The sequence below is a fragment of the Ambystoma mexicanum genome, chromosome 6p, assembly GCF_040938575.1.
Source record: "Ambystoma mexicanum isolate Mex_15411 chromosome 6p, UKY_AmexF1_1, whole genome shotgun sequence".
In the NCBI taxonomy this organism is placed as follows: Eukaryota; Metazoa; Chordata; class Amphibia; order Caudata; family Ambystomatidae; genus Ambystoma; species Ambystoma mexicanum.
In genome coordinates this window covers 1,031,200,413-1,031,228,156 of record NC_090935.1, presented here as the reverse complement: position 1 = coordinate 1,031,228,156, position 27,744 = coordinate 1,031,200,413, and the positions used below count along the sequence as shown (strand labels likewise).

General features: G+C 44.1%; 1 protein-coding gene across 1 annotated transcript in view; it reads right to left on the bottom strand.

Annotated features, from left to right (window-relative positions):
* SPTLC1 (serine palmitoyltransferase long chain base subunit 1) overlaps window positions 1-27,744 on the bottom strand; it is a 1,178,456-nt gene that overhangs the window by 1,045,542 nt on the left and 105,170 nt on the right. The window contains exon 2 of the mRNA XM_069625635.1: window positions 10,282-10,389. Coding sequence (XP_069481736.1) covers window positions 10,282-10,389 — 108 coding nt within the window. The remainder of the gene's footprint in view (window positions 1-10,281; window positions 10,390-27,744) is intronic.

The following is a 27,744-nucleotide window of genomic DNA, read 5'->3' as shown; positions in this document are numbered from 1 at the left end:
TCCCCGTATCCACAGCTGTAAAGACACTGGCAGTATACCTTGACTCGTCACCATCTATGACTAGACAAGTCAGCGCAATCACTTCCTCATCTGCGCACACCACCAAACTCAAACGCCATCAAGCCCTACCTCGCTAAACCCAACTGCCTCTATAGCTAGAGCAACCATTGGCGCCAAACTGGACTACTGCAATGCACTCCTGGCAGGCACATCAACCAAAAACCTAAACAGACTACAAGTCACGCAGAACAATGCTCTCCGGGCCGCTCTTAGTATCCCAAGAAGAGAGCATATCACCCATGCCAGACACTCAGCCCAATGGCTCACAGTCAAAGAGGGGATCACTCTCAAAATCCTCACCCTCACACACAAATGCCTCTCTCTCTCTGCCCCGTCCCATCCCATCTATCAGAAACCATCCTCCTCCCGTCCTACCAGGACGCAATACTCCAACCTACGCTGCATCCCGCGCATCAAAAAAGCCAAAGCCGGTGGTCTAAGTTTCCCCTACAATGCAGCCAAGACCTGGAACGCTCTTCCTGCAGACATTAACCGCTCCCGATTTTTCGCAGGAAACTAAAAACCTCATTCCTTGCAAATCAATAGGAAACTCTCGTGAACCCATGTAAATATACTGCATTACTAATTTGTACAGGTCTACTGTAAATATTTTATTTGTATGTAAATATTGTATCGTATGTAACTAAGATATTGTCTGTAACAAGCGCCACGATGCCCCCGGGCTGACGTGCACTCTACAAATCTGAATAAATAAATAAATACACTCCTGTGACATTGCTGCAAAAATATAACAAGCCAAAATGACCCAAGTGCTGCACAAGTACAAGCAAAATCTAGTGCCCAAACTCTCCTATGAACATTTTTTAAGTAGTTTGGTGGCCCTGAGGAGGAGGGGCCAGGTAGTTGTATAAAAAGATACACTCATTTGTAATTGGAATTGTGTGGGCCTGTGGAGAGGGCCATTACGTTTTTGTTTGGAATAATTGTGGCATACTAAGGCACAGTACTAGAAAAAGTAGCAGCAACAAACTGCTATGCCTGTGGTCTGTAGCCACAGCTGCTTGTAGTGTACCGCATGCAGTTGCCACATTGTTGCCCAAAAACAGACGCTATGTTTATCCACGTCAAGATTCACCAAATATTAAAATTGTTGAATTCAGCTAATGTTACCTTGACATGCTGTCCAGTGTTAAATCCAGGCTCATTACCGATAGTTTCGTCATTGTGGACGTAAGGATTCCATTGCCATAATAGCAAGCTTAATCCCAAGGAATAAATTTAAACCTTCCAGCAGAAAAGCATCGATGTACAACCAACTCGGAAATGCAGTTTCTACTCATTTCCAATAATCATATTCTTTGTTATAGGTGAAGATAAGTAATTTCCTTTGCCACAATGAAGAAACTATACCCGTACGCTTCATCTGACCTAAAGAAATTATGGATATGGCATAAACCTATGCCAATCCTTTTCTCACTTTGCCTGAGATGTAAGTAAAAAGACTGGTGCAGTTATGTAACATTTGTGTTGTAGTGTTGATTTATTTTATTTGTATAAATGCCTTTTTTGTCCAAACTTAGCGAGTTTCATGCAGGAAATATACACATTCCAGAGCCTGCTAAATAGGCATTCAAGTAATTAAACTGTATATGTTATCAAATCTTTCGATTGATCACTCCGTGATATTAATTGAAGTTTTTATGTTTCTATAGATCAGCGATGCCTAGATGCATCACACATTGGGGTAACTCATTAATGTGAAAAAATAGAAGAAATATTTTGTCCTGAAGAAGGCCTATACATCCATTTTTGAAAAGACACTGGGGATAAGTGTCTAATTCAATTAATGGCCGAAACATGTCGACTTTCCCGAAAAAAGACTTAACATTGTCAGTTCTTTTGTACCAACTTTTTGGAACTTTGTGTATGGAGTGACTCATGCACCTATACATAAAAAACTGTGTTTTAGGTGTTTTCTCGTAATGCCTACTTGTCAAATTTTTAGATTGTGTTTTAAGAAATAATGGGCCTCATTACGAGTCACCCGGTATGGAAATAACGGTGGTGGTAAACCCGCCGCCACCGTTGTTTCCATACCGGGTGATCGCGAGTCCTGCAGGCGGAGGTGTCATTCCCGCCAGGTCTGACCTGGCAGGTGTAACACCACCCGCCTGCACGTGGACGTGGAAACACCGGCACCATCACGAGATGGTGGCGGTGTTTCCACTTCCCCATTCTGTGCGAGTCCTGTGGGACTCAATGGGAATGGGGATTTACCGAATTCCGCCTCCGGAATTCCTGGGTCACTGGGGTCGTAATGCCCCGGTAATTCTGGGACTCACGGAGGCGGAATGGTAATACGAGTCTAGCGGTAACCTGCAGGAATTTCAGGCACGGTTACCGCCGGACTTGTAATGAGGCCCAATGTGTTTTATATATATGAATAAATCAATTTGTTTCCCTGAATCTTTCTTGGCTTTGCTCTAATTCTTAGAGGACTCTGTTTTCATGAAGTGGTCATTAGGGATTATATGTTTTTGCTCGTGTATCTAATTTTGTGTACAACTGCACCAATTTTGTACCCTCAGGCAGCGTGGTAGAGAGGGGTATCAGTTCTCGTTCTTTTTTCCTCTAGTTGTTAACAGAAGACACATTTACAAGAGGAGAGACTTTGCCTAACCATTTTGGTTGGGAGGGCAACATTTCCTCTGCAAATCACAACCCAGTTAAGGAATGAAAGAAGAGATAAAAGACAGATGCATAAGTAAAACATAATTCACCCACCCACCCCAGACCTGGAAATGCTACTTCTTGGTCTGATTTCCTACTGCACCTACTTGCCTGCCTCTGGAGGAGAATGGCTGCCTGCTGACTTTGCCACTCACCCCAGAGCAGGGACAGCGTCAGAGCCTTTACATTTTTTCAGTTGAAATGTGCCATGGAGCTTTGGGGGAAGGGAGCAGGTGTCCTAAGTTGACGTCCTATGAAACAAACAAAACCCTTTAATTTGGAGCATTAAATGTGTGCAGTGCGCACATTGCAGCCTGTCACCTCATTCTGGAAGTCTCTAGGAATGCTCTGAACACCTTGTTGCCTTTTTATTCAGAAATTCCCATCATTCGCATCCTGCTGCCAAAGAGGAATTAATCTCTTTTCAGGGGACATTTAGTGTTTCAGCCCCCTGCTGGCGGCCTTTCTCGTGATATGCCGCTATTAACCACCTTACTGCATTCCTTTAAACTTTAATATAATTTAAACACCCCACTTGCGCCTCTGACTGTTTTCACCAATTGAAAGACAAAGGGGATCCCAAACATGCTGAAAATCCCCACCAGCCTCGATACATCTTCAGCTGGCCCTGTCCCAGAGCCACCTGCCACACTGAGAACCCAGCTTTACTACCTTGCTCATAAACACATGTAAATACGCTGAGTAAATGTAAGCTTGAGCAATTTTGCTGGACGTTTACTACATTGACATGATGTAGATGGTAAAATAGCTTAGTGGGTTGATGCACAAGCGGCATCCCATCTGAGCCAACTCAGACTTTCATCCTACTGAAACTGATCAAATGAGTGCCATTGAGTGGATCTTAGAAACATTTGTTGATTACAGGAATGCTAAGAAGCTGCATGATTGTGTCAGGAAGTCAGGAAGTGATAAAAACAATGTCATTCTTTTAATAAACATACTTTTATTTACAATTTTGGCTAAAGGTTGGCCAAGCAAAACTTCTTTAAGTGTGAGAAAGGATTCTCTTTTTGATTTATTAGGTAAATTAAAAGAACATTTGTTCTGAGATGTGTTCACCATTATGGACCGCCTTTAATTATGAAGCATGAAGCAGGGTTGCCCAAATGTGCTTTGGAAATAAACATGCCAGAACTGACCAGGAAGATCTTAGTACTGCACATTCACAAACAGTAGCTAACATAAGCCCTTAGCCACACAAACCTCCCCAGTATTGTGTATACAACAACCCACATCGCCCCGCACTGCAAATACACACTACTTGATCGCACCCAGCACTGTGAATACACACCTCCCCACTGCCAAATACAGTTCATACACGCAACCCCACTGCACACAAACCAACAACTGCAATGCACACATCCCCAACACTGCTCTACATTCGCATAATCCACCCAATGAATGAATGAATGAACACTGCCCTAACCCTGCTCTTAACACACTTCCTCCTGCCCGGTACGGACACCATCCCGAAACTGCATGCAGTCTTACAGCCCCAAAACCACTCTGCGCACACCGACACACTGTCTTCAGCCCTCACATACAGGCTCTTTCGCTGCACACATGCTCACACACTGCTCACAGTATTTTACTATACAAACAAATCAACCTCACCACAAACATTGTCCCAAGCACTTCATTGTGGTGTACAAAGACACTAACCCCAGCACTGTGCACACACTGACCCATACCTGCACACACATACTGCCCCAACACTGCATACACAAACTGCCCCAACACTGATTGCATACACATCACTGCTTCAACATGGCCTCAACACTAACCAGCATGCACACACCACCAGCCCAGCACTGCACTACATACACACTGCCAGAGTAGAGTACTGCACAAACACCACTCTCAACCCCTCCACCGCCCCCCCCCCCCCAAGGCTCTGTACATACACACCACCCTCAGAACTGCACTGTGAGAAACCAGAGGGTGTCTCACCCGCTAGTTACTACAAATATCTCAGGTGGCCAGGGCATGGCCATCACCTTTGGATCCAAAATCTGGGGGTGGACCCGTGCGGGAGGATCACATGGGTGAGGGGTCTTCGTGGAGTGGGACACCGGATGGCGAGACGCGGTATCACTTCCCCTGCAAGATCTTTACCCCATCCTACCAGGTAGGATACGTGGGAACCTTACCCCCCCCTCCACACAGACAGCCCGCTCTGGGCGAAAACAGACTCGCACCCGAGCAGTGCATCTGACATGTCCCGCTACTGTGGTCAGGCAATTGCTGACAATCACTCACACCTGACTTCTATTAGACTTACCCACACGGATAAAAGGTGGAGCACGAAGGCACATAGGCAAATCACACAAAGGTATAGCAGTTTCAGGCTGGCAGCTGAAAGAAGGGAGAAAGACGGCAAAACAAGAAGGGAATTGCCCTTGACCTTTTCAACCAGACGCTGTTACTTTCAAGAAACCGCTGAAGCAGAAAGCTTAAGGCAAGCAAAGCAGACTAAAAAAAGAGTCCTTAAGTCAGAGAAAGTGTGTTGGAGATACCGAAGGCCCTCCCGCGTAACTGACCAAGACGGGGAGGTGGTGCAGCAGCAGCCGCTATGGGATCGTCCTTTGGTCCAAGAATAAAGTACCACCAGAAAAAGCAACACAGCGGGTGAGTTGAGGAGACCGATGCAAGACCTGTCTGTGTTGAAGTCAAGGTTGCAAGCGGCAACATTGTATAACAAGCGCGGGAACAAACATTGTTAAATGCGTGCGATGAAAGATGCGAGTAAAGCTAAACTGCTGATGAATGTTTGAGCTTGAGAAGGAAAGATACAATACCGTTGAGTGGTCCGGCACTGTGGATGTGCTTAATCTAAAGTCTCTGTAAATTATCCTGCAAGAAAAACGAAAGTAGAAAATTGATAAGAATAATTGCGTGAAGTTAAATCAAAGTGGCCCTGCGACGGTTTAAGCAAAAACCATTGCACATTCAAAAGTCTGCGTTTTTGATTTCAAGAGGATCCGAGCGCGAACGAGGGAGATCCATATCAAGGGGATCCGGGCCCGAATATGGAGATCCATGGTTTGAGCCTGAACGATGGAAACCCAGGGTGAATATTGTGACAAAAGGGGGGTCTCTGCCTGAAGAGGGAGACCCATGATGAACAGTGAAAGCGAGAACTGGTGCATTGAAAATCCTGATAGCAATGAAACTTTGAGACTTTGTTACGACAGACCCTCTGCGGTAAGAGACTGTTATTGAAGAGACTTTGACAGAAGGCCCTATAGTCTGTGCTTTGAACTTTATCCTCACGGCCGAGAAGAGTGTTGGAAGCTCGAAAGTGCCGCCTTGCCCCGTGCTGAAAACATGGGGAAGGGAAGAAAACTGCTCAACCGACCCAGACATATTTCTTGTACACTTTTTTGTGCATATACCATTGTCCCACACCCTTTTGTATTTAGGAGTAAGTATTGGCAATAGGTTCATTAGTATAGGCCCTTTTATTTGACAGACTAGACTAGGACTGCATTATTTGATGGTCGTAGCTTGCTCCCATCCTTACCTTTAGACAGGCGTTCAACCAACCCATTTGAAGTTCAATAAACACTGTTCAATTGTTCTCACTTGTGTCCGTCTTCACTGTTTGTGTGTGCTGTAAGGAAGGCATGGTATCAAAGTTCAGGCAGTGCACTCCACACATCTCCCTGCAGCTCACTCTGCTCGATTTACTGTGATAAATGCAAATAATGGAACTTGGCCTCACCGTGCTAACTTGGTACATTTAAAAACGCCATGGCTTTTGATAACTTTGCACAGAAAGGCCAGATACCAATATGCCAAGTGGGCATAATGGAAGCTGCCATTGACGTCTAGGTTGGGTGTAATGGAATCTTTTACTGCTGTGCTATCTAGAAATGGGGGCGCCTGGCACTCACTCCTAATTGGAATCATGGAGATTGGCACTGTTATACTAATTGTGCATAGCCTTGACAATGGTGTGGGTACTTAGGTATTGAATGCCAACGGTGGAAGAACCTGGATTATTGAAGGCAGTAGCTGGTAACGGTATGCGTATCTTGATTTTTTTTAGAGGTTTTATTATACAGCACTTTCGCCGCAGCACCTGGTACTCATTTATCGACCTCGGAAGGATCAAGGCTGATTTGGCCTTGCTGAGATTTGAACCTGCAACCTGCAGATCACAAACAGATCGCAGCAGTGAGCACCCAACCTGCTCAGCTACCTTACCGGAATTTCGATTACAAAACCTTGAAATGGTGAGTGCCAGGGTTTTTAAATCATTACCTGGTATAGGGTAGCAAGATAAGGTACATGTGCGAGTACCAGAGCATGTCATGACAATACCTGACAAATTGTGGTAGTCTCTGGGCTCATGACGGAAACATCTGGAAATTTGCTAAAGTGCCTAGCGTTATAATGACAATGCATATAAAATGCTTAAAGATGAGCTTTAACTGTTGGCTTCATCAATACTTGTTCGAAGTGGGGTCTAAAGTGTTACAGCTGACATGGTAATAGGCAAATGAGTAATTGGATCCAACAACCATTATTGTGCTCATTATTAAAAATGGTGTTCTTATATTGCGCTTCATGTCGAGTCCAGCTTCTGAGCACGGGACAGTGCTGCTCGGCGTGGTCTTCCTTCATATCCTACGAGGCTGATAGAAGCGTCAGTGCTTTCTAATGACTGAAACCCTCGCTACATTCAACAAGGTCTCAGAAAAGACTGACTCATGTTGCTGTGTGCAATATACATAAATAGAACATGGACCTGAAAGAATAATAAGCAATATCAAAATAATTTGTCATGCATACTGAATGCCACAAAAATTTTCATGATCCTCACTGACTGAAATAATTGGCTTTTTCTCTATGTGGCCATTGTTCCAAAGAGATGGTGAAAGAGAAGGCAAACAGCAATCAAGGAGATGGGGCTGATCGGTCTAGATGGAATTTCATGTTTATCCTATTTGCCATATTTAATGTATTTTATATAATTTTATTTCTGACTTGTTTCTTTATACCCTTGTAAATGAGCCAGTGCGCGTTATGTAGTACATATGTATGAAAACAAAATATATATTGTGATCTGCAATATATACTGTGGTTCAGGTTATTTTTATTGGTAGGTGAGATAAGCAGATCAGCACACACCACACTCAATGCTGCCTGTGAATGCTGATGACAATGTCAATGGTGTATACATGTGAATGATGCGAGGATGGGTCTGCCTTCATCTCCTCTCACTCACCATGTGTTACCGCAAACAATGTGGTGAGCTTCCATCAGGAGTGTCCCGTTAGTGCTCTGGGGCCCTTGGACTCTGAACCTCCCCCAGAGGTGGCACCCCATGCACAGAAATCACACTGGGTTCCTTCCAACTATGCCACCTTAGTGCTATAGAACGCAGGCAGTGCGGCTTTCTCAACCAATGTATTGTCAGTGATATAAGGCTCCAAAGTAGTTTGTGTAGCAATAGCTCCAAAGGTACATTTAAAAAACAAACAAAAAACACACATCTGGATTATTTGATTGTTTAATCTAAAATTGATGTTCGCTACCATCTTCTTCTGAAGAGCCTTATGAAACGGTAGAATTGAGCCTTTTTGGGGTCCCTGGTCCAGGATGTCAGTCATGTCATCCTGTTCGAAAGTTGGGGAAGCCCTACTCCAACCCATGTACTCAGTGACCCCGTTCAAAAGGTTTCTATAATCTGAACAGCATGGTCTGATGAGTCAGGTTTACCAAAATCCAACTCTGGTGATGTATCAAGACCACTGGCAGAGTGGAGGGAGTCAGAGATCTTTCATTTTTGACTCAGGATCAATTAGCTCTTCAGACACCTCTCTAGTGCCAAACCTCCCTCCCAATTGAGAAATGTCCTCCTCTGAAGCACGTTCCTTTAAAGACATGGATTTAAAGTCTTTCTTCGGTACAGGTCTGAATATTTTCTCCTGAACCGGTATGTACTTCGATGAGTCGGAGATTCCTTTGACGGCATCAAAGACGTCTTTGATAAAGGTGGTCGATTTATAACTTTATTTTTGCGTTGAAGCAATTGGCGCTGATGGAGTCGACAAAATTGAAGGTTTCGAAGTTTTGTGCTTCTTCGCTGGTATCCGAGACGGACTGGACTCACAAGTCGATACCCTCGACACCTTTTTGTTGAGTATCTCGAGACTCCGATTTACTACTGGTCTTCGCCAAAGTCGTTTTTGACCTTCCTGCGTCGTCCAAAGGAGTGACCGGGGTATGCTCTTGCTTGACTCTTTTGAGGGGGGTTGAGGCTGCATTCTCAAAGATCTGCATCATCTCTTCCTAAAAGCATTCCATTTGCTAGGGGTATATGACCTAGTCTGGTATCTTATAACCTCTGTAGAGCTATCCTATGACGAAGAGGGAGACTTATGGTGTCTCTTCTTCGAAGAAGATTGTCTTGACTGACTCCTCGACCGGGACCTCTTCGAATGTTTATGCCGAGTGGAGTCCTTAAACTCACCAGACTTTTTATACTTCTTCGAAGTAGCCTTCGAAGCTTCCCTCCCCACCGCCAATTTACCTCTCCGTTCCTGGAGAGCTTTTTCAGTCATAGACTGACAGGATCCACAGTAGTCGGTCCGGTGGCCGGAGCCTAGGCACCTGAGGCAGACACAGTGAGGATATGTTATCGACATCTTCGCCCCACATTTTTTAAATGCCAACTTAGGCGTAGAAGTAGTTGAATAAGACATTTTTCACAAGAAAAACAAAGCGCGCCGTTATTACTCAAAGCAAAGCTATCGGAAAAACAGAACTGAAGCCAACGGGCACGGCACAAGCTACTTATACTACTGGTGACGTTGAAACACTATGGCGGCCTTCGAGGAACATCGACACCACAACATTGTGCACAGGGCCCTCTGCCGAGAATTTATTTTCCGAAACAGCAAAGGTGGCAAGATACAAATATCAAAGATGAGGAATACGTGGAAGGACAATCCATTCGAAAGACCATTTTGGTTCCACTTGCGTCCAAGATGGCTGCCAGCCCTTCTAAGCACTCGGCTACTCGAATAGAGGAACGACTAGATTACAAGTCTTCCAATGGGAGTAAAGGAGAAAGAAAGATGTGGGTGGGTGATCTTTGAGCTGGTCTTTGAATCTCCCTCTCGCTCCCACACACTCTTCAACTAAATATTTTTTCTTTGGTCAGCTTACATGGTGATTTTCACCTGGAGTAGAAGACATCCAAACCTTTATAGACAACAGCTGTTCTTACAGTTCTTTGATGCTCCAGAGTATGGCCAAGTCTTGCCAAAAACTAGAAGCTGTAAAACAAATGGTTTACCCAGTCTTATTTGTAAATATGTGCACATCGACATCTATTTTAAGAAGGGTAACAATGCTCATGGATTTCATTGTTCGCCAACTAGTTTTTAGCTGGTATTCTCATCCATCCCCAAAAAATAATTTAAAAAAAATTTAACAGTTAAGTGTGCTTCACTCAACCACAAGAAAATGATAACAGAACTCATTCATATCACTTACCCTCTCTGTAAGATCAGAGCGTTCCTGCAGTTTGTAGGTTTTGGAAAATATTAGCCTGATGATCCAAAGAATTAGGATTCCTTCCAAAATCAGATGGTATGCAGGAGCCTAGAAATGATCACAAACAGATTACATAAAACCAACTGTATAAAATGTTCTCAGTAATAGTTATGGTATTACATCATCTTCCCTCTTGCTTAGTGCACAGACCGCATATAAAAGCATTTTGCGTGTGCAGTTCAAACTTCAGTTAAGTATTTAGTTTAGACAAATGTAAAGCAGCTTTACTAAATAGCCTTTCCATCTGGAAGTACATTTAAAAAAACAAAATTTAATTCATTAGAGGAGCATTATTGGATTTCTTACATATCAATCACAGTAGAAATAACTTCACAAAAAAAAAAAAGTTTTCCTAAATACAATTGGAGTAGAACAGATTGTACCCCACATAAATGGAATGCTTGGAGCAATGATAAGAATAACCAATTAACCTCTTAGTGAAAACACTGCTTGGTCTTTTAAAGATGCTAATACACTGGGAGCCTGGGTTCTTCCTTCACCTTTTCTTTTTAAGGAAGGCCTGGTGACTGCTTTTTTCAAAGCTGCTATCTTTTTGGATTTCATTTGCAGTTGCAAAGACAAGGCATTGGAATACGAAATGTGTCAGCTATAACACTCCTAGCAATTCCGATTGCTGCTTGCAGTAGTGTTGACTGCTTGAAGCACAGAAGAACCTAGTTAGCTTGACATCAACCGCTACCAGGAGCAGTGTTCTACTCCCCAGACAAACCGTTATCATACCAACATACCTCTAACATTAAAGATGTACATTTGGGAAGGTGATTAAAAAAAGCATATGTTAAAATATAGAAACTAGAGAAGGAGACTACCCAGTACAAAAGCCTAGTAATCTGGGAAGTCATGAAATAAAAAACAGACGTAGGATGCGTCAGTATTTAAAAATGAGGATTATTTATCATGGAGGTGCGGGGGGGAATCTTTGACTAATTCTATATTAGCAGCTCCTTTGAGGAACTGACTTCTGCCATGCAGGAGTACAAGGACGAGTAGAAGTTACAGAGCTTACTCAGTCTACAAACCATGAGTCAACACAAAGGTAAAACGGGCACAGTAAAGAGATCTACCTCCTTCGCCTTTTGTTTTAACATGGGCCGAGCGAAGGCAATACACTCAAGAGTGGCATGCATGTTGGTTCAGAAGCAACCCCAACAGTGAAGTAGAACAGTCCAAAATAGAGGAATGTCCAATTAGGGTTCTATACAAATATACATATACTTCAATTAAACAAGTCATGTATGTACAATAATTAAAAAGAATACTAATATCCCACCCCTGAACACAGACAATGCAAGACTGCAAGATGCGGCACTCTGGTTAATGAGTCAATTAATGCTCAAAGAACAGGTTGCCGAGAGTTGAATAAGGGATAAATGTGGCCTAGCCAGTTTATAGGGCCCAACATTAACCTGGGGGGGGAGGGGCGGGCAGGCATCAGTCAATAATATATTTGCAGTGTCTTGGCATCCCGACAACGGCCAACCAGCCTTCTCAGTGCTGTTCAATGCGATTCAAAATGCTGCAGTTGTGGTGGTCCAACAGCAAGCAGATGTCGCAGAGGGGATGAACTGAGAAAGGCTGCGGTTCGAAGCTTTACTCAAGTGATGCAAATCATGGAGGTCAAGGTTCGACATTGCACGGGCTGATGACGGGATGCACGGGTGAGCCGATTCGGTGAGGGGGCTTAAAGGATGCAGTTCTGAAAGAATCCCAGGGTTCATTCGATTGGAGACTCATTCGGCAATGATGAAGCTGAATTTTCAAAAAGGGGTTCAAGCAGTGCAATTGGCAGATTGTGTGTTGCAGCGGCAAACCTGTACAAATATGTGCGGCAGCGGTCTGAAGTTCGAGTGCCAAAGGCAAATCCAGAGGGTCCTGGTGGTTCGAACACAGTAATTTATTTTATTAAGCATTTCTAAGGAGCTTATACATCCAAGTAAATTGTGTTTCAAAGCGCCCACAGGGCAACAGAGGGAACATGGGAACGAAAAACAAATATAACAATGAAAGATAGAGGCGGGCCTACTAGGCCTTGTGAGCATTCAGAACGTGCAAGGAGAGAAAGAAAGAGAAAGAGAGAGAGACAGAGACAGAGACAGAGAGAGAGAAAAAGAGAGAGAATAAGTACTAGGTATATAAAGAGGGAAGTGCTAGGGAGTAAAAGCACTGCAATGTATTACATCTAGACCCAGTGGTGTCAAACCTCTTTCCGACAGTACCAACTTTTGACTACAAAACAAGACAGTCAATACGTGATATGGTAATAAGAGCAGACATTGATGCGCCTAAGAAAGTGACTAACCAATTCAAAGGAACAACCCCATGTGCCAATTGCCAGAACTGTAACAGCATTATTAAGGGTAACACTATAAAACACCCTTATACAGGCAAGGGCATTCAATTAAAGCTCTCTGCCACTTGTGATTCTACCAACGTTATCTATGGTATTAGATGTCCATTTGGCATCTATTACTTAGATATCAAAACACACAAAGCGAAAACGAGCTAGACCGAACAACTCCAATATTAGAACAAAATCAGAACTATCTCCAGTCTCCCATGCAATATCATCACACAGTGGCGCAGATGCAAGTGATTATACTTGAACAGGTTAATTTACCAGAGAGGAGGAGATATCAGTAAGATGCTTTTGCAAAAAGAAATAGTTTGGATTGTCAAAATAGACAGCCAATCGCAAAGAGGAATGAACACAGAATTTGACCTAAGTTGCTACCTATAAACCGCACCCTTTAAGTAGCGAGAAGCTATCCTCAAGGCCCTACTCGGATACATCCAAACAGATAACGATATTGATACACATTTTTGAATGAACACAATGTAATACATTTTCCCATAACCAATGAATTAACACAAGGAGACATAGATCATCATATAGGTTTTCCTGTTTTCGGAGAACTAAGATAACCATTTGCCATGGTTTGTAAAGAAATCGCCTCAGAGTATTCTTTGGTCAACACAAGACGTGCATGTGCGGATGGAATTATATTTATTTCGTTGTAATACTTGGTTAACAGAATGCTTTAATAACAACGTTTTCCTGTATGTGTTGATGGAATTCTAGTTCTCATTACAGTACCTTATAAATGAAATGCTTTCAAAATATATTTCTTTTTGTATGTTTAAAGAAATATAACCACTGACCAGATAACCAATCATTATTGTAAAGTGTTGTGATAACATTGTAGACTTCTGTAGTGGACGTGCAGCCTTGCTTTTAAAGCGCCTCACCCATTAGCTGAAATTAAATCGAATTTCATCAGTATGATCCTTTGTGTGCGTACTTACTAGGCGATTGCGAATGATCTCTTTACTGGTCTTCACTATTTACAAGTCGGATTTCTAATATCTTTCTCCGTGACGGAGTTACTGACTTAATATATGAGATATCTAAAGATGGGCGTCGCCTGATCCCCTTCCAATAGACACGCGACCAGTACAACGCTTGACGCGTTAGCAATCACGTGTCATTAGGGCAATGTACATATGGGCTTTGGCAAGAACAACAAGCGCGGGAGTCTGCTTGACAAGCTGCCTCCCGTCCCGCTACGGCCCATTTTGCCAGTCTACAACAGGTAAGCGTAAGACTGCGATGTGTTTTAGTACACATTGATATTAATTTACCATGCTCGTATTAGGTGAACCATACAGATATCAATATTTAGACTCCTTTCCTTCGTTTCTTGACAGAATTGTCTGTCAGAGGCAGCGCACGAGAGCACACCCAAATACTGGCTGGAGGGGATATACCATTCCAGTTGCCACCTATTTTTCCATATGGCACAACACAAGTATAAAGTGAGTTTTATTAATCCTTACTAACCACCTTGGTTACCATAACCGATTTACCTTTGAGATATTTGTGATTTGTTTATACCCATCAGCAACACTTATCCCTTTTCCATTGACCTCTCTTTTTAGCCCTTTATATACCGATTCCTTTTAAAGATAAGCACAGGCAACGCCCTCAACGGTGTCACCCAACTAAACATAAGCAGGTCTGTATTTTTATGTCCTACTGAATGTATTTAGTAATAGTCATTTCTTGAGACTGATAGCTAATTTTCAGTTGAGGCCCATACTTATGTTATGTTTACCTCCTTGAATTACAGGAAGTGATTGAGTTCTATACACTTGAAGCGATTTCCAGAAACGCGTAGTGTACAAACAGGACAACTCATCCACTACAGAACTGCCAATAATTTACCACCTTACTGGATGTAGCACCTACCTTGTTTGAATGCTATGTCAATTACTTTACTGATAGACTATTTTGTGTTAATTTTCATCCTGAAATATGAACAGCGTGAATGAATTAGCTACACTGAATTATTTGTTTCATTATTTACCCTAATATTCAGTGAGCATACACAGATGAATGCCCATGTACTATTTTGATTTAATAAATTGTTCCTACTTCTATCAATTATGACTAATTGTTTTTCTTGAAACTTGTTCTATCCACACACAGACATACTAAATACTATAGGGATTTTCCCATTAGAGTGCCTTTGTTTCTTCCTTGATTAGTATCAATGAACTATTTCCCAAGTGCTAGGGAGTGACCAGCTGCAAGTGCCAAGGTGGAGTGGTCAGCCGCCAATAAATAGGTAAGTGCAGGCCTGGGGTGACATAGGCCAGTGGATGCTAGGGTGGGAGAAGGCTGTAGGCGATTCAATGTGGGAGGACAGGACCAGGGAGGACACAAAGGCCCTGGTAACCAATCTCATCAACTGTGGGATTTAGCAGATGAGGGTGGAAGGGAAGGAGGAGGCAAAAAGGAAAGTCTTGGGGAGCTTCCAGAATTTGAGGAGACCCGGCTCAAGAGGAAAAGGAAGGGGGGGAGGTGTTCCATAGGAAGGAGCCTGCTGAGGAAAGAGATTGGACACCAGTTCGCTGTTTAGCGAAGCGCTTAACACACAGAATTGGTGCCGGAGGAACATAAAGTATTTAGTGAGAGCAAGTTGTAGATGGCGTGGACCCCCAGACAGCCTTGTGGATGATGCAGTGGGATTTGAATTTGATCCTTGCAGTATCCGCGAGCCAGTGGAGAGTGTTTAGGGTTGGAGAGATGTGGTCCCTGGGCTTGAAGCCAAGGATAAGTCTCACAGCCCTATTCTGGATTAGTTGGAGAGGTCGTAGAGAAGAAGAGGGTATATACAGGAAAAGGCTATTGCAGTAGTATAGCCTACAGATAACCAGAGCTCTAGAGACATTGAGCTTCTGGGGGAAATTGAGGAAAGGAAGAATTCCTTTGAGGAGGTGGAGTTGAAAGTGGGACTTCTTGGCAAGGTCCTGAAGGTGAGGGATGAAGGAAAGAGGAGTCTAAGATGACTCCAATGTTTCTGGCTTCAGATGAACGAGTAGGGGGGGAGCCCATAGAAGATGTCAGAGTGAGGGACATAAAGAGGGATGAGTCGCAATCAGAAGGATCTCAGTCTTGCTGCCATTGAGGCAGAGATCATTGGAAGAACACCAGGACTGGATGGTAGATAGGCAATCAGGAATGATGGAGGACTTAAGAGGAGGACCAGAAGGAACTTTGAAGAAGAGTTGTGTGTCATCAGCATAACAATGGAAGTTTGGGGAGAAAGGTTGTAGCCCTGAGGACGCTGTAGGTGGAGATAGAGGTGGGGGAGGAGATAGTCCAGAATAAACTGGGACGGACGATCACTGAGGAAGGATGTCAGCCAGTCCGGTGCCTGCTCCGAGATACCTAGGGTATCGTGGAGTCGTTTTAGGAGGATGGAGTGGTTGATTGTATCAAATGCAGAGGAGAGATCAAGGAGAATGAGAACAGTTGGAGAGTTGGAATCAACAGATGAAAGCAGTTCCTCACTGGTGTTCAGAAGTAAAGTTTCTGTGCCTCTGGAACCCAGATTGATGGTCGTGGAGGCAAACGAGGAAAGAGTACTGGGTCAGTTGAGGAAGACTAGCTTCTCCACGGGTTTCCCAAGGAAAGGGGGGATTTATATGGGGCAGTAGTTGGCTGGACAGTATGGGTCTGCAGAAGGTTTTTTCAGGAGGGGGCTCACAAAGGAGTGCTTGAGGGAGGAGGGGAAAGATCCAGGAGCAAAAGAGGTTGCAGAGATCAGCAAGTGCAGGGGCACGGGAGCCAATGTGGTCCTTAATGGTTCTAGAGAAGCAGAGGGAAACCCGTTTAGAGCAGACCTTCATGGAGTGGACAACTCTGGTGACCTCATCAGGTGTGATGGGAGAGAAGGGAGGAGAGAAAGGCAGAGGGAGGGTGTGTCCTGATTTATTAAGCGGTCACTGAAACTCAGAGAGTTCCTCCCCCTACTCGCCCTGACCCCCGTCCCCTTGCTCAAGCAAGGTGGGGCATACCCAAAGTGTTTATACAGATTCAACGTTAGTGAAGCCTCCAACCTATTTCACATCACCCCAGCAAATACCCTCTGTAGCACCAATGAGCTAGGAACCAGGCCGGTGTACAGTAGGAATATTTCAAAAAAAGGTAGCAGGCGCTCCTCTTCAGAAAGAACATGGCATGATAACCTGTTCTGAGATGAGAGTTTGCAGCACACACTTTTTGCTCACTGTACCTTTCACAGATGGGAAAGATCCATTTGCAGATCAGTCTTTGTCCCACCCACATGGCCAGTCTTGGGGTTGGTTACCCTGAGTTAACTGGGGGTAACCAGACGTGGACTCCCTGCTCACTGTGCTCAGAGAGGCACAGCTTCACCTCACTGATGAGGCCCAACAAGGCTGAAACATGTGTATGGGGTTGCTGTTGGTACTCTTGTTCAGAGAGTAATTGCCATAGCATTTCGGTGCTGGACAAACTCATCTCAGAACAGGTTATCATGCCATGTTCTTTCAGGAGAAGAGCGCCTGCTACCTTTTTTGATATAGTAGGAATATACATTTAAGGTTTGCCAAAGAATAATAGCAACCAAAACATCAGCCACCAACGCCGTAGCACAACACAAAGCCACAATTTCAAATTACCTGCACCAATTGACTGACTTGTATTTCTAATGAACTTACAGATACTACACCACAGGCATAATTTAGAGACTGTACAGAGGATTTCTTACACATTAACAATTATGACAATGATCTGCTCTCCCTGCAACCCCCACCACCCTCAGGCATCAGTTATATATGATCCCTTAATTTGAAGGCAAGGTACAAGGAGTGGGAATACAGCAGCAAAATCATGTTGGCTTTTTATTAAAAAGGCACGGTTTGACAAATAGACAAAAAAAATAGTTTGGATTTTTTAAATTGAAAGGCAAAGTGAGGAAAAGAACTCAATGGGAAAATCGTTTCAGGCTTTCTATTTGCATGAAATACAGTGCTTTGGGAAAATAGTTTTGGGATGCAAGTAAATAAATGGGAAATTGCGTTTTTGCACACTTCACATTCACTTGAATGGCACCGTTTCAGGGTTCCTGATTTTAGGATTATGGACATCCCCTCTTCTGTAGAGAAGTTAGTGGTTTCAGAAAGGTAGAATCACCCAAGTACTTCATTGTCTATACCAGCCCAAACGCACTGGGCATGAACTTTGTTGGTTACAAACTCTAACACTCATCCCGTGATTATCTTTATGGTAATTGATTTAACTTCAATTCAATGCGCTAAGGATCTGTACAGCTTCCTCCTCCCCACAATTTAATGAAAAGGATTAAGGCAAGCAGTTCCCAACACAATTCAATTTAAACGGATAGGGTGATTTTCTATAGAGGATTCTTTGAGTTAACTCTTTAGTTCAATATGGACAGGGACTTTCCAGTTTTGACCACCCCCCCAACCCTTCACCCACTAAGGGAAAGGTATTAAGGCAGGGAGCTCACCACACAATTGATAGCTGTGGGATATATCTACTCACATAGGAGATCTCTGTTCTTAGCTCAGGAGACCTGCCAGATCCTAGGTCCCTCTTTCAGGCAGGCAGGCAGCTCACACCTCAAGCCTCTATCCACCAGCCAGGTCTCTCCAGACAAAGGCCTCGCATATAAGATTCCCAGGTTTCCAAGCAAAGTCCCTAGGTCTCCTTTTCTCCCTTCTAGGTAGGCCTTGGTTTAGCCTTGTTCCCCTGGCAAGATGGTGCCCCGATGGATTAGGCAGCTTTACTGGTCTCTCTCCCTAGTTGTTTTCTTACAAGTCCTTTCTTAGATAGGAACCTGCCAAGATATAGTGCTGATGCCACCTACATACTGTCATAATTCCCACAATACGGATTGGCTAGCTCGCTCCCTTCACCTCCCACCAAGACGCCCACTGGCTGCTGATAGGACCAGAAGTTGGGCGGTATGGGAGGAGGAAAAATACATCATTTCAAAATGGCAGGTAGTTTTAAACTTTCGGGTTCTGAAAATCTGCCAACGTGGCAACTACCTTAATCTTTCGAATAACTACATGAACTTATATATTTTTGAATTCTACATTTTATGGTGAGTCAGAAAATACAACTTTTATTTTGGCACGCCCTTACCGGGCAGAGCTACAGTTTTCCGTGTTTTGCTGCTGCGCCAAAATAGTTACATATCTGATGCTTTCCACTTTCAACATTAGTTTCTCTGTCCATCACCTCGCCGATGTTCCAGATTCTCAGACTTCTGAAAATGCCAGAATCATAACTCATTCATCACCCAAAAATGTGTTTTTACATGGTCCAGACGGGCTTCTGATCCCCTTGAATATGAACCCGGGATGAGCTCAGTCGAACACACAAAGTGTTTTATTCAAGAAAATACATTCAATGGCAAGGCACCACAAGTGTCCCCGAGTAATACACCAGCCCCCACCATTTCTTAGGTTTCATTTCTCTTCTGTGACCGGATTAGGACATCTGGCTTGCACATGTAATCATACCCTCCCCTCCTGGGCTTCAAAGGTTTTTTGTGCAAAGTTAATGCACAGTTAATGGGGAGACCTTAAGGTCACTTCTGCTGGCTGGCTTATCTGCCACCTCCACAATTCCAATCTACTCTATTTTTTAGCATTTAAACTGAAAACAAGAACACCTTCTCCTAGAGGTGCTCGGACAAAGGTCTTGAGGTCAAAGTGAAAGGGGCACTTAGGGGTCCCTCGCGATACGGAAACAAGGCAATAACCATATACGAAAGGATGCGCCAGACACGAGGTTAAAATTCCCAATGCTAGGGTTTATTGCAAGCAAAATAGTCCCAATTGGCCAACTATGGTCTCACGCCCGCGACGTGTATTCTCTAGACCTCGAGGGACGCAAGAGAGCGAATTACATACATCAGTTACATATATACAAAATGCATATCATACAATCAGCTATGACATGTTTAACACCCCCCTTTTATTGAGTTTCTTTGAACTCGGGATGATGGACATTTCCGACGAGTATGACAATTATGACACTTTCGATGTCTATTCTAGTAACAATGTGCAATTTAGAAAGTGCGGAGGCATCTTCTAGTTGTTGAACAGAACACGGTGCTTCTGTTCTTGGAAGCAAGCTGCACACGGAGGGGAAGAGTCACATTCCAAGCTTTGCTATCTATGGAGGTGCTATTCGTGTCCTGGGAGCCGACACGCTCTAAAAGGTTTTGTGAAGGGGGCCGTAAGAAGAGCATAATTCAAGACTTTAGCTGCTTTATTCTAACATATTCTACCACAGTACGAGACTGGCTGGCAGCTGTGAAATGATTAAATGCCCTGCAGCTCTCCCTCAAGGCTACAGAGAGGGAGCGTGGGCATTCCTTTCAGGGCTGCTCACGAGGAGTTTCAACAAACTCCTCAGTCCCACGGCCTTGCCCTTTCATATTCAGACAACAATGTTAACAGTTGAGCAGAGTAAGCAGAATTCGCAAGAATTGCAAGCTGCAAAGCAGTTTAGACAGAAAGCAATGAGCAATGGTTAACAAGCAAAATGGCGATTCCTGCTACGTTTAAAATGGCCGCTTGTTGGTCAAGCATAGCAGTCTGTATTTCTCTATCATCCAAATGAAGGGTATTCACTTTTCCAGATTGACAAAAGTTTGAGGCCCAGACCTTCCAGTTCAATGGGGAAAAACAAGCGGCATACATAATACTAAAAGAATAGTATTTTACATTTGAATTTTTTTTTATTTGTAGCACACATAACCGGTAGGTATCTAGGCGCTAGTTTTCATTGAACTGTGGAAGTGCAGGTTATTTAGAATGCGCTCAGTGTAATCAAGCGCGGATCCGGGATTCAAACCCGCTCAGCCACAGAGCTATCCTCCCGTCAAATTGACACAATGTAAACACCTAGGCCTGCTGTTCATAAAGACAAATCTTTCTTTTGTACTATATTAGAACAGAGGTAGATTCATTATTGATCTTATGCACAGAGATAGGCCGCAGTTAACATAGGAAACCAGTGTTCACTTTTACAAAAACGAAATAGGCCTTTCTCTTTACATGCTGGGATTTTATATGATGAAAATTAAGTCTCTTCATTCCTGATAACGCAATCGAAAACTTGACGATTTCTTAAATGTCAGGTATCAGTCCTCCTTTATATCTTCCAAAAGCGCCGTATTTCAAATGCATCTTTTATTTCCACGTGCACTACTGCGGCTTTAAATTTGTCAAAGGTGGCTTTTCCCAATTTACACAAAGACAACATATGCAGCACTACATGTCTTTTCTTTTGACTCCATTGGACACAGTTATCAATATTACAGTTCAAAGGCGCACTCTCCTTCAACTCGGCGTCTTTGTATTTTACTGAAGTTGAAATAGGGCCTATAGAATTAACAAAAATGGGCCTATGTCGGAAATCAGTGTTTTGTGCTGGCTTTTATATTTCAATGGAACTCCACATTAGCCAGCTTTGTTCTCACAATAGGGGCATAGCATGGCCTCTCCATCTCTGTCACTATGAGGCTGTCTTTTCACCCCATAGATGGGAGACCATAGGAGGTAAGATAGTTTTGGAAGGGGAGAGGGACTCAAAGGTGCTCAGGATGATATGAGTTTTTGCAGTGAAGTGTGTGGCCAGTGTGTTGCAGAGGGCCTGGGAGGAAAGAGGTGAGGAGGAGACTGCAGAGGGGTTGGCTAGATCCCTGCAGAAATGAAAGATTTCAGTTGTGTTGTTGGTTGCACCAGAGACGAGAGCCTGGATGTGGGCCCTTTTCTTGGTGCAGATGGAGATTCTGTACTGCCTTTGAAGCAGGCAACAGGCCAGTTTTGTCAGAAGATGAGTGAGGGCTGGCACTTCCGTTCCACAGCTCTGCACTTGGTATCAAGGTTGCAAGTTCGGAGTCGTACAAGGTGTTGCGCTTAGAGGAATGTTTCAGGCGGATCCTCATGACGGGCAAGAATTTCAAGGGTATTAGTAATGTCAAGATGGAGGTTGTTGAGAGCAGATTCAGAGTCTGTAGTGGGGAGAGAGGCAGGAGTGAAGGTAGATGCAAAGGCAGTAACTGATACTCATTTCATGGGACATATCTTCGTGAAGGTGGTTGGAGGAGGCGCGGTCAGAGGCAGAGGGGACCCATATAAGAGGAGCGAGTGAACGGACCAGGAGAGTGGGGTGATCAGTGGGGAGGTGAGTGAAAAATTGGTGTGGATGAAGGCATCAAGAGTGTGTCGAGTGAGTAGGACCAGAAGGGAGAATGGAGAGGGAGAGTAAGGTGTAGAGGTCATGGAAGAGAGTAGCTGCCGTGATTGAGGAGTCCAGGTGGATGTTAAAATCGCCCATGAGGAGTTTAGTAGTGGTTGTGAAGAGAGATGAGGAGAAATCAGCCCATCCAGAGGAACAGGTGGTAGAGCCAGGAGGCCTGTGGATGGTGGCAATGGTCGGAGAGGAGGTGGGAGAGATGACCAACTTGCAAACCAGGCTCTGAAAGGAAGAGTAAGGCTCGGTGGGTATGAGGGAAGAAGGGACCCATTCAGGGAAGATGAGAGCAACCTCATCACCTGCACGTTTAGGGCGAGGCTTGGAGATTATTTTACAGCCATCAGGGTGAAAGCAGTGACTGAGCTGGCCTTAAACCACGTCTTGGTAAGAGCAAGGATATCTAGGTCAAGGTATTGAAGAAGGAAGCAGATGTGGGCAGAGTGTTTAATGGCAGAACCAGCATTAAGCGTGGCTAGATGCAAGAGATCTCTGCCTTTGAAAGTTTTCTGAGGAGGGGTACAGGGGCATGGTGCAACAGTTGGAGAGGGGGACAGAGTGCAATGAGTAGCAGGGGTGGGGAGGAAGATAATGAGGGATGGCAGGCACTGGTCGAAGAGGAGGAGGTTGGGTTGAGGACCCTGAACCAAGATAGCACCAGTGTGATAGACATTAAAGATACACCTGGATGATGCAATGCCCACCAAGAGGACTTCACATTTAGCGCCACCATTAATGGGACAGGATGTAAGAGGAGAGTGTAGAGATGAGATGCAGAGTCCATAGATCTGTAAAGGGGTCAGAGAAGAGGATATCAGTAAAGATCTGTCTGGAAGTTGCACCGAAATAGGTGTCTGCAATATGTAGGCCAGGTTTAGTGGTCAGGATCTCTTCTTTAAACTTCTTTCTTCCAGACTTTGTGAGAGAGGGAGGATAGGTGATAGTATAACCGTTAGAAAAGATAGGGGAGATGGTGGGTACCATAGTGGTGGAGGAAAGAGGAGAGAGGAGGAGCTGCACAGCACAGTACGAGCACAAACTCACCAGGCAACCTAGTAGCCGAGGGAACGCAGTAAACAGATGCACTTGAATAGCAAGCAGAGCACACAAAACAAATGTAGGGCACCTAAAAACGAATTTTGCTACCAGGCATACCTTGCAGAGGTTCAATGGTGAAGTGTCAAAATCTTGTCTGTCTTAGCTCCTGCGAGTCCCACTCCAGGCTCTCAGGGGCAAGATGAATCATTTTCCCAGGCTCCCAAACACAGGGGAGGCTGGCACATTCCTTCCATGGGTCCTTCAGCACGGTGAGGTCTTGGGCAGCAATGTAGCTGTCAGAAGTAGGTCTTGTTCGAGAAGACCCTTTCATGGTCCAGGGTGATTTTTAGGGGACAGAGCTTGCCTCAGCCATGGAACACCTTCTTTCACTTGACAGCTGAAGAACTTTGTAAAATACTACTCTCCTAGCAGAGTCCAACAAACTCTTCTTGAAGATTTCAAGTCCAGAGATGATTTAAAGGAGGAATTTGAGATACCATCTTTTAAAAAGGCAAAAGACCCCAGATGATTGGACTAAAGTTAGCCTGCTTTAGGGGTCAAGCCCTGTTCTTGGAAGAAGTGGACTTTGCCTTCTGACATCACACCCAAAGTGCTTTCTGCTACTGTGAGGAATTGCCAGCTGTCAAGGGTGTAGGCGCCCTGGCTTTTCTGATTTGTATTAATTAATTAAAATGTGGGTAATCCCATCTCTGCAAGGGAAATCTGCTGATCAGATTCCTCTTTCAGAAGCTCCATGACAAAAACATAGTGTGTACTTGGACCCGGATGCATCTGTATCCAGATTCACAGCACCTGCTCTACCAGTGGCACAGATTAGGTTTAGAGATCACAGGTGCCCTCTTAACAGCAGCAGTGACAGACATGTCTCTGCCATACAGGGGGCTCAATTTAAAAGATGCACCCCTGTTCCAAAAGCTGCATAGCTCTGCAGATCCTGGCCTGGTGGCACAGTAAACTGTCAATATAAGCCATATCTCGGAGTTAGTGTATGGTGGCCAGCATCTCAGTTATCCTGACACATAAAATTGATATCACACACGTCAGCCCTGTGGTCCCAGTTCAGCTGTGGAAGGGCTATGTGTATTCCTTCCAGACAAGGATGCCCAAACCCCCACCCATTGGCAGGACTAGGAGAATTACCCCTTTGTGCCTTTAAAGGCTAGGTAATCCCCAGAGACAGCTTCTTCATCAGAAGCTGGCTTGGGAACAGGAATCAAAGAGCACACCCATTCACCAAGGGCTAGGCCTCACCAGGGTACTGCATATCTAGAGGACTTATTCCATTGAAAAGGTGGGGCCGGAGGGGGAAAAGAGTGTAGCCAGAGAGTGATCGGTACAATTTCTGGAGGGTTCAGCGAACTTGATTCTCTCTGCCTCCCTTTTTGGTCCCATCCAGCTTCTGTAGCACAAAGCATGTTAGGTGTGATGTCAGAAAGGTAAAGCCCATTTGTTTCAACAGAAAGGTTTGGACCCCAAAGCAGGCTAGCTTTAATCCAATCACCTTTTGACTTTAGCCTTCAAAAGAAGGAGTCTCACACTAAGTCTTTGAATAATCCTCTGGACTCTAATCCTGAAATGTTTTCGTTGGACCATGCTGGGAGAGCAGTCCTCTCCAGAGTCCTCCAGTTGTGAGGTGAAAGTAGGAGTTCCAAGGCAGAGGTGAGCTCTGTCCTCAAACCATCCACAAGGCCCACTAAGGGTGAACCTGCTGCTTACAAACAAGACCTGCCTCTCTGCCAGCCACTGTGGTACGCAGGACCTCACCGTTTTGAAGGATGTCTGCAGTTGTGCAACAGCCTCCCCCGTGTTTCAGAGCCTGAGAGCAAGGACCCATCTTGGCCTGAGCCCCTGAATTAGGATTCAGCACCCAGCGAACCAAGATAGCTGGATCCTAGTGTTTTTCGACATTGAACTGCTGGAGCCATGTTTCAAGAACAGTTACACACATTTGAGCCACCAGGACCCTCTGTTGCAGCCTTTGGGACTCTCCCGATCTTCGCAGAGCACCAAGTATTCTGGTTTGGCACTGCTGGGTCAACAAGAACTTCACAAAGTCACTACTGACTACCAACTGCTCCCTTGGTCCATCTGTGGACCATAGAGACTGGCTAGGTCATGGTGCTCCCTTTTGCAACCTCAAGAAATATCCCCTTTGAACATTTGTGGGGTACATTTACCAGCCCAGCAGAATGGCTGCCATCCTTTTCTTCATGTGCACCAAAGAAAAGAATTCAAAGGCAGCACTGCTATGCTGCCAGCTCAAAACTCCCCACTGAAAAAGAAAATGCTCTGCATTTAAAATGACTCTGCACCGATGCCCTTTTCATCTTTTCAACATTACCCAGTTTGGTTCCAGTAAGTCACATTCATGTTCACCCATATTCAGGGTGTACATTAGCAAATGAGGCATTCCTCACTGAATGGCATGTTGTGTCAGGCAAAATCTGTGAAATAGCAGAGAACTTCACTCCAAGCCGTACGGCAAACGCTTTACTTTTTGCAACAAACGAACACTCTAAATAACAAGAAGCCCTCTCTCTCTTGGTTTATGTCAGTTTCAAAGAACCCTTGTGTTGAACAGATTTCTGTGTAGTAGAAATGAACTAGGGCCATAGAAATGCTCAGAATATAGATGCGGAGAAAACAGCATTTGATAAGTGACATCCAAGGAACATTATCCCATGTGTAAAAGGGTGCTTTTGCCAAACAGGAAAATGCCTTTTAAAAGTGAAATGTTAAACTAAGGCCCTGTGCTTGCAAAGAAATGTGAGAGGAGATGGGGTTTGCTTTAAAATATACATAGGATATTTATTCCGAAAATACTTGCTTTTTGGTTACAGAAAGAAAAGTAAATAAAAAAATAAAAGTACTTGGAGGCCAGCAGAACAGGTTTGGCAGGCCCTGGCTTCAGAAGGCCCGCCTCCCCAGGGAACTGAATCACCTTCCCCAAGTGGACCAGCCCACTGGAAACTATGAATGGGCCAAGGGGGAGACTCTAGCACCCTCATCGGACAAAGCAGCACTGCTCCAGCAAGAGTCAATAGACTGCCAGGGCACATAGGTGTGAATTCATGGTGACACTTCCCCTCAACTTAAACTGAAGGACTTCAAAGGCGAATCCCTGACAACACTGGGCTAAACGAACCAGAGCCTGACATTTGGCTGTGGGCTGCAAAGGAATGCCCATATTTGGAAAACAAAGCCAGACCAGTTGATTTCAGAGACTATTCAGTTTATGACATTTATTTCAGTAATCAAAAGACATATTAATGTGAAATTATGACCAATTAAATGTAAGGATTGCGCCACTAAAATAAGACATTGTAGGTTTTCCTAGCATGTTCAGGGCGCAAACGCCAGGAAAATATAAATTCTGGGGAAAACATACATGGTACAACTTTGAAAATTAATGAGAACGTGACCAGTGATAATATGTATACATATATAAAATTTTAGAATTTTAGGTGAAATATTTTCCATGGAAATGGCGAACGATTGCCAGAATGACTAAACAGCATCGCACCGTCTTAGTATTTGCATCAGCATGTGTCTTGTAGAATATGTAGTCTGCTCGTATAAGTTTCCTGATAATGACATTTGTAAAAATGAGTGTTTTGTTCCATAACTGATTTTCGCAAAAGTAACTTTGGTAGCGCAAAGCACACTGTAAAATAAACACCCACCATAAACTGAGTCACCTTCTTCAATCTAATCTGCTTCCATGGAGGCGACATTGCAACCGGACCTAACCGATTTGGAGGTATGCCTAGCTTAGTTCAGCCCACATAGTAAAAAATCCTCTGATGTCATGCTCCTTATATAAAGGGGAAGCAGAGGGAGCTCTGGACTCTTATGACTTTTCCAGCTCCCGCGCATCCAGAGACCCAGACATTCCAGATTCACCCTACAAGATTCCAGATTCCACTACCAGGCCAGAGCTAGATGACTCAATCCAGGCAGAACCACTGATCCAGAAAAATCCCAATAATTCAAGGAGAGCCATCTGATGCACCTCACTATCCAGTGATTAGAATAGGCCCAGCTGTCCCCTTCTAGGAGAGCCCGCCGCTGTGTGCAGTGACCAGATCTTGCCTCGCTGTCCAGAAACCCGGTCTGCTGTCCAAGTTACCCCATTCAAGTGCTTGTTGCGAGTATTTCCCTTCCCCAGTAACCACAAACTGCATCCCTTACTGTGTTCCCTTGTATAAGGTCCAATTCCATAGAGATCCTATAACTGCCATTGCAAAATCTTTAAAATTGTCAGAATCCTCTGTGTAATCTCCATGCGTTAGCGCCATTCTTCCTAATCCTTTTAGTCTGTTGTGTAAGTCCCTAGTACTATTATACATTAATTCCCACATAAAGAGACACATGGCGTGAGGGGGTTAAAACTGCAGCTTATCCCTTTTCACAGGCGGCGTTCCTCTTTTTTAGCCACTAAAAGCCATTTTCCTTTCAAAACCGATTTTCTCTGTGCAACTGCTTTCATTTTAAAACCGTTTTTTCCTTCCCTTTAAGAATCCTACCCTGTCATTTCATTCAGAGTTACCCTTTCACTTTCATATCCTACCTGCAAGGTGTCTTTGTACCTTAGCATCAAAACCGATTTCCGATTGTCTATTTAACCCATTTTGCAAGCTGTTTTGTCATTTTAAACCCGTCAAACTAAGCAAATGCAATTACTCCACGTGTGCTTTTGCTGCACTGTGTTTTTCCTT